Here is an 8,135-nt window from a genome sequence, read left to right on the forward strand (position 1 = left end):
GCATGCACCTCAGAAAGAAGAGTTCATTATAAACTCATAGTACACGTTAATACGTTATGACTATTGCTCTAATGTTGAAGGAGGTTAACTTGTCAACATAAAAACATCTATGCTGATCTAAACATATTTCAATCATAAGTGCGCTACCTAAAGAAAAGAGACAATTGCATAACTGATACTACTTTGAAGGCTAATTATGGATCTGACCCCTTCTTTTTCAATTTTACAAACTTGGCCTTCTTTTTCAAAAACGAACCTGCCATCTGACCCTGGTTGATACATGCCGTTAGGGTTTAGGATAAACGAAATAAAAAAATGAATTATGAATGGACTTCTACCCCTAAGTCCTATCTTCCCCACACACTCTCTCTCACAACTCATCTCAGGTTTAAGGAGGCGGCGGCCGAGCGACCCCGTGGGCGGAGGCAGCACCGAGCGAGTTGAAGGAGGAGGTGGCGCCGGCAGGCACGCTGTGGGGCAGCCGGCACGTGGGCGGAGGCGGTGGCATCGTCGGGCTGTGGGCGAGGAGGCCGCGACAGCGAGCAGTTAGGGGAGGCGGCGCCAACGGTGGCGTCGGGCAGTTGGGGAGGAGGCGGCGCCGGCGGCGGCATCGTGTAGTGGGCGGAGGAGGCGGCGCCGGCCCCGCCGACCGCCTTTTGGCCGCCGCTGCCCACCGGGAAGGGGTCGCCAGGACCCCATGACCGTGGATCCGGCGCCCCATGGCCAGACTTGGCCTCTCCCGCCGCCAGCGTGCACCTTCTGCCGGCCTTCCCTGTGTGAATGAGGGAGAAGAAAGAAAGAAGAAAGAGAAACAGAGGAGAGGGAAAAAGAAAAGAAAATAAGAGAGAGGGATTTCATTATGCTATCAAAATTTTGTAAAATAATCATTATTACCTATTACATTCAGCTATTTCAAATCAATAAAATATAACGTGCTATAAAATATATCGAAATTAGAATTATATATATATTAAACTAACCTCAAATCTATCAAATAAATAACAAATTTTGAATTACATTAATTTAAGTTCAAATCTATCAAATATATTTCAACCTTTATTCCAATGTTTTTGAATAAATATTTATATTTATTTTCTAAAAGTTAACATACAATAGGGTCAAAAGAGCAAGGGCAAATCGGTCAAGTTGCTCTCCATTTAACACCGTTAAATGACTTTTACGGAGCAGGGTCATTTGGCTGCTTCGTTTTTGAAAAAGAGGGTCAAATCTGCAAAGCTAAAAAAGTAGGGTCAAATCTGTAGTTTGCCTTTAAAGTAGGGTCAGATTTGCAATTGCCCCAAAAAATAAACAAGCAGCATTGTCCCACATGTATACCAAGATGATTTCTCTTCCTAATCAACAAAAAACAAATCTTTGGCCATGCAATCATACTTTTGAGCTATAATATTGCAATGCATTGCCAAGGTGCATATATAACAACTAAAATGATTGGGCTAGTCTTTTGGGGTGGCAAAAATTGGCTCCAAACCAACTAAGCACAAGCATTTTTAAGATGTACTCTCTCCATGGAGACTCTACAAGAGCTAGAACATACAAAAGTTTTCAGCATTGACAACTTTAGTACTACATATGCACGTAGATTATAATGTCGGTGGAACTCTCTGGATATGTTCTCACTTCCCAAGTAGAAGTTCATGAAGCTTCAGAAGAACAGCTAGAGTGCGCACTAGTGAATTGTGAACAATGGGATAGCTTCAGACAATAGCCAGGTCGAGTATTTATAGAGTGCAAAAAATATCTCAATTAGGCTAAAGTACGAGATCTTTAATGGGCCACCGGTTATCTCAATCGGGTACAAGAAAAGAGACCGTCACCGATAGAAACCATCGGTGACGAGCACTAAACTCATCTCAATCGGACATTGTTTAGGGCCCGTCGGAGATGATAGTCATTTTTGATGGGCTTGATACTTCGGCCCGATTGAGATGACTGATACAATCTCAATCAGGTATACATTTGTGCCTGTCACAGATAAGTATCATCTCTGACGGGCTCTAAGCATACAAATTGGATTCGACTATGCGACTACATCTACAACGGATTTATTTTAGGCCCGATTGAGATGATCTCGTTCTGACGGCCCAAGTAGCCCAAGCATGTTATGGGCCGTCATAGATAAAAGGATCTGTATCAGTGACTATTCACGTACAACTATCTCAACATGTACTAAGAGTTGATATCCTTTACTACTAGCAAAACTAATTACTTCAAAAAAAATATATCAAGAAGTACTAAGTAAGAGTTAATCAGTAATAAGTAAGAGTTAATCTACTTCACTACTAGCATATTGTAATTATTAACAACTAACTATCAAAAAATTAAATAAGTGCCAAATAAAGAGTTAGATCTACTTTAGTACTAACCTTTTGAAGTCAACTTATACTCAAAATATAGGCTAAATCTTCACAAGCTCAAATAAAACTGAAAATTTCGCCTCCCCTCTAGAGCATGTAGTGTGCAGGGGCTGCTACCCTGTATATGGCTGCTGCCTTCCAGGGGCAGACCCACCATGAGACGTGGCCACATGGGGGTACTGTTGTACTCCCAAATTTTTTTTTTTTTGCAAAAAAGAAAGACTATGTATGTATATTGACCATCTATGTAAATAATTGGGCCAAAAGAGCAACCATGGCTTAAAAAAACCAGCCCAATATTAAATTTTCTAATCACCTAAACTTGCTCTCAGCCCACCACCAGCCCAATAGCCCATCCCACTTCCTCATTATGCAGACTGAGTAACGCAGGCACCAGGCAGGAGACTAAGGCCGCGTTCGCCATTGCCTTAACTTATCCCTTCTCGTTTTTCGCACGCACGACTTTCTAAATACTAAATGGTGTATTTTTTGCAAAAAAAAAATTTTAGGAAATTTGTTTTAAAAAATCATATTAATTTATTTTATTTAATAATTAATTAATCATGTACTAATCTATTGCTATGTTTTTCATGCCAAGGATAAGTTAACTTATCCCCTCCACGCCGAACACGGTCTAAGGGGAAAGGGCGACGGCACCAAGCAGCATTGCAGCGGCATCGGCATGGGGAGAAGTTTATGGATTAATTGGCTCATTGATTAATTGTACACATAAATTTGTGATTTAGGTTGTAGAGCTTTCAAAAAAAGAAGTTTATGGATTTGAAATCTATGTGGGTTAGAGCTTAGAAAAATAACAATAATCCTTTGGAGCATCAAGCTACAATCAAGTATCTCAAATCTATACATGCACCTGCACTTGAACATTAAGAGATTGGGTGTAGCAAAGCATGTGAAGTTGTTATTGCAGAAATAGAAACTCAAGTTAGATATGAAAGTACAGAAGTATCAAAACATCAACTTGCAAGTTCAGATTATGAAGAGGATGATTGGCTAGATGTTGACGAATATGTTGGTTTTCTTTCCCCCATGATCCAGGAAAGAGGACTGCCATCACAGATTATAATGTCAGACAACATGATGTTGTTAGGAGGAAGTATATTGCACTTGGGCTCTGCCGACCACCACTTCAGCAATTTCCTCAAAGAAATTGTGGAGGTATGCATCGCTTCATATGTATTTAGTTTGATAAGTATAATTAGCTTGAATATAGTGAGAAAAAAGATGTTGTGTTCTGTTTTGTTTGCTACTTGTTCAAAGATAGAACAAATTATGTTGGTGGGGATAGTTTTGTGAATGAAGGTTTTAGACGATGGAACCATTTGGATAGATTTGACCAACATGTTGGTTACGTTAGTAGTGCACATAATTTAGATCAAGAGATATATGATATGTTCATTAGGCCAAATGCATCGTTAGGAAAGTGAACAATATTGCTGAACTACACAAACAAGCATATCAATTACCCACTTTTCTACAAGCTATTGAAAGTGGTGTTAGTCCTTCCAGTAGCAACTGCAAGTGTTGATAGAGTATTCTCAGCAATGATTATGTGAAGAATAAGTTAACAAATAGAACGGGAGATCAATACTTGAAATTGCCTAGTAACATTTGTTGAACAGGAATTTTTTCTACAAGTTCCTAATGAAGGCATAGTATCATGTTTTCAATCAAAAGTTTTATGTCGAGTAAAGCTACAAAATAGGTAATTCATATATGATGGGTCCTAACTTATGACTCATCACGAAGTATGCATAAGTGTAGATAGAGGGAGAATGGAGGGATTTGAACGTGAGAGCTCCCTCTCCATTTCGACGAGCCTTACTAATTCACCTAGAGAGCAATTGTTCACTACTATGTTCACATTATTTTTTAACTATATATATCTATATAAGATAACAACTATTTGACACTTTGGATGACTACAAATGAAAAAGTTTCCAGTTACATATTTTAGATATTATTATGTTCTACCAATTTTGTATAGTGAATATGTCCATCAAAGGTCATCTAAGGAAATCAAAATTTTGTTTTTAAAATCAATTTCACATTATAATGCATATCAGGGAGTGTAAACCATCTCAAATAAGCATATTACCAATTATAAAGTTATAAATGTCGTTAAGGTATACAACTTTGCTGTAGGATATGTCTCCATCTGAGGTTATTTAAAAAATTCGAGATTTCTCAATTATAAAGTTGTAGACCACGGTGAAATATACAATATTCGTATAGGCATATTTTTTTATCTAAGACCATCTTAAAAATTCAAATATATTCATTTTCATTCATCTGTGATGGGTCGTAACTACCACCACCCATCAAAGGTAAAATTACCTATGCTGGGTGGTATTACGACCGTCAGAGATGAGTGTTCTCATATATAATGGTTCATCCTACTATACCCATAACAACTGATGGGTCATGTTTGTGACCTGGTATAGATCACCTGTAATGAATTTGAACTACAATCTCTCATAGATGCTCTCATATTTGTGATGGGTCATCTTGAATAACCCTATCCCAAACGGGTTACGTTTTAACCCGCAATAGATGAGTCATCCATGTCTGATCGTATTGATCTATTACAGATACCCCATCGCGCTTGATTGATTTGTAGTAGTGTATGTTGTTGCTGTACAACTCCATCCACCAAAAAGCTTATCATTCTATAATTCAAACTTTGGCTAAAATTATTCTCGAGTACCAATTGTTCCATCAATCATTTTCCATTCAACCACACACCATTTAATAAAAAAAATATAATGGTCATTTGTTCTCATCTTTAATATCTCCTAAATAAATAAGAACAAGTATCCTTTGGGATGCGATGCTACCCTCTATTTTTTTAGTATGTCATTCTTGAATATACGTTTAATTATACATGTATCATATAAAAAAATATATAATTATCATTTATTTTATCCTCAAATGTATTTTAAGTATGGCTAATACTTTTGTAAATTTGTACACAATTTTTAAATAACAATTAATCATCAAAACGTATGTAAAAATCAACAGTAATAAAACTAGAAATCGGGTGGGGTACGTTATGATTGAGGCACTGATTAGTTCCCAAAAATTTTTTCTAAAAAGATCATATTAAATTTTTGAACATTTAAATGGAGCATTAAGATGAAACAAATAACTAATTACACAGTTATGGAAGAAATCTTAAGACGAATCTTTTGAACCTATTTAGTCCATGATTAACCATAAATGCTACTGTAACCAACATGTGCTAATGATGGTTTAATTAGGCTCAAAATATTCGTTTTGTGGTTTCCAGCCGAGCTGTGAAATTCGTTTTTTATTCATGTCCAAAAACTCATTCCGACATTCAGTCAAATGTCCGATATGACTCACCATCTCCTAAAAATTTTTAGAAACTGAACGCGGCCTTAGCGTGTGAAATCAACGGCCGCCACGGCGCGCGCACGCATATGCCCGGCGTTCACACAAGATCAACGTAGAGCCACCACGTACAGTGCTGTCCTAGGCAGAAGCCCACTAGCTAGTGTAGCTCGCTGCATGCCTCCTTGCTTTACAATCCAAAGTGGAGAACCAATAATAATTAAGGCTGCCACAATGCAAAGCAATCAAGGCGAGTGCCAAGTTAGTGCCAGAGTTTGCTCAGTGCTCGCCCCATATTTAGCCCCGGGACATGATGCGCTGCTGCTGCGCGCGCCACAATAGCACCACTATATAAGAAGCACCACACCACACCCACGTAGCAGGAAGCGCAAGCAGCAGCCATAGCTAACACTTGTCGAGCAAAGCAAGAGCGAGCGCAGTTGTGGTAGTGGACAATGAGGGCGGCAGTGTTGGCACTCGTGGCCTTCGTGCTCGCCGCCGGCATGGCGCTGGCGGAGGGCGCCGGCGAGTGCGGGAGGGCCTCCGCCGACAGGGTTGCGCTGCGGCTGGCGCCGTGCGTCTCCGCGGCGGACGACCCGCAGTCGGCGCCGTCGAGCAGCTGCTGCTCGGCCGTGCACACCATTGGGCAGAGCCCCAGCTGCCTGTGCGCCGTCATGCTGTCCAGCACGGCCAGGGCAGCCGGGATCAAGCCGGAGGTCGCCATCACCATCCCCAAGCGCTGCAACATGGCCGACCGCCCCGTAGGCTACAAGTGCGGAGGTACATATATACGTAGAGAACGAATAGTCCAGTGACGTATAACAATATTCTTAATTACAAGATAAAATTAACGCATGAGAGTCTTACCATTTTCTTTTTTTTAAGGGTTTACAAGTTTTGTTGTAATGCTCAAAGCAATTAACTTCTTTTATTTCTCAGATTACACGCTTCCTTGAGGCTCTGCCACTGGTCGATCAAGACGGATGCCGTGGGAGGTAGGCCATGTGTCTGAATAAGCTAGTCCTGCATGTATACGTGAGGCTCTCTGCCACTTGTGTGGACTATGCACTTGGCGGTTGTGCAAATATGTACTACTACTAGTTTGTGTTTCGTCTGATCCAGCTACAGTAAACTGATAAATAAGAATATATCAAAGCTCGATTGAAAAAACTGGGACGTACGTTTGCTCCCAACCCTCTTGACGTGCTATTGAAATAATTGGTCATTCAATTGAGTACGTGCATATATATATGTACCCTCCCGAAATTACAGTAGTGATGATGTAGCAAGCTCATCTTATTTTCCATTAAAATTTACCGTACACCAATATTATTTTGTCGTCGAGCGAAACAATATGTAAGCAAATTAACACTCCTTGGGAACGGGCATCGATCACGGGATTCACGGCCGGTTCACAGGAGCGCTTCCCCACGATATAGTGAAGTAGTCGACGATCATGTAGGAGTAGGATCTCTTCTAAGTTGACACTGTATTTATTTGGAAGACACAGAAAGACACCATCCATCGAGGTCTCTTCCTTCAGACAAGTCGATCCGTCAGTCGATCGTGCGAGCGATACGGCACGTACGTGGGTGATCTGCCTCACCTGCCGCTTCCCTAGGCCGCCAACTAGGCAGCCTGTGGAATTAACCCCACGAAAATATGCTTAAGTGGTTGCCCACGAAAATTAATATACGCGTTTTTACTGGTAGTTACTTAAGAAGACTCTGTGTAAAAGGAACCAATTCCATAGGCGGGCAAGACTACAATCCGAATACCTACCTACAAGTACACCCTGCAAATTATGCACATGTATTTGATGCATCTAGGATGATTTAATAATAATAATAACTCAATTTAATTATCCAAGCAACTTGTCGTGGAGAAAGATCCCAAACACGGTATTCAAACATGTAGGATCCTTTGATACCAAGATATTTGTGATGTCATATACATAAAAAATGCCGAGTTATGTTACCTCGAGTAAGGTATTTAGGGGACATAGGGTTGTCTGATGCAGAGAGTATTTGTAGATATGATATAAGAGAAAACTTGTAACAGAGTTTATACTGATTAAGGCCTACAAGTTGTGTAAAAGCTCGAATAGTCTAATCTAGTTTATATGGATGGTAGACAACTAATATCATATCTAAGAATAATGTACAAGGAGTCGTTAACTAGCTAGCCTACCAACTGATCTCATCGAGAAGGAAAAAAGTTGTAGTAAGTAACCATATTCGACGACTAAGGGTAAATGACCCGACGATATTGGCTCGATGTGTCTTGTTTTATCTAAGTCTTGACTTGATTATTCGACGATCTCCCCTCCTATAAGGCCTTTGTATTAATACGTGGGATGACCTCTTCTCCAAGTATAACTTGAGATAC

At 40.1% G+C, this 8,135-nt stretch overlaps 1 protein-coding gene across 1 annotated transcript; it reads left to right on the top strand.

Moving 5' to 3' along the window:
* The first annotated feature begins 6,110 nt into the window (after positions 1-6,110).
* On the top strand, positions 6,111-6,972 carry LOC102715206 (non-specific lipid-transfer protein 4-like). The gene is made up of 2 exons (XM_006654137.3): positions 6,111-6,527; positions 6,687-6,972. Exons 1-2 carry the CDS (start codon positions 6,203-6,205, stop codon positions 6,701-6,703), a joined length of 342 nt encoding a protein of 113 aa, XP_006654200.1. The 5' UTR covers positions 6,111-6,202; the 3' UTR covers positions 6,704-6,972.
* The last annotated feature ends 1,163 nt before the right edge of the window (positions 6,973-8,135 follow it).

This window comes from Oryza brachyantha, chromosome 5 (assembly GCF_000231095.2).
Source record: "Oryza brachyantha chromosome 5, ObraRS2, whole genome shotgun sequence".
In the NCBI taxonomy this organism is placed as follows: domain Eukaryota; kingdom Viridiplantae; phylum Streptophyta; class Magnoliopsida; order Poales; family Poaceae; genus Oryza; species Oryza brachyantha.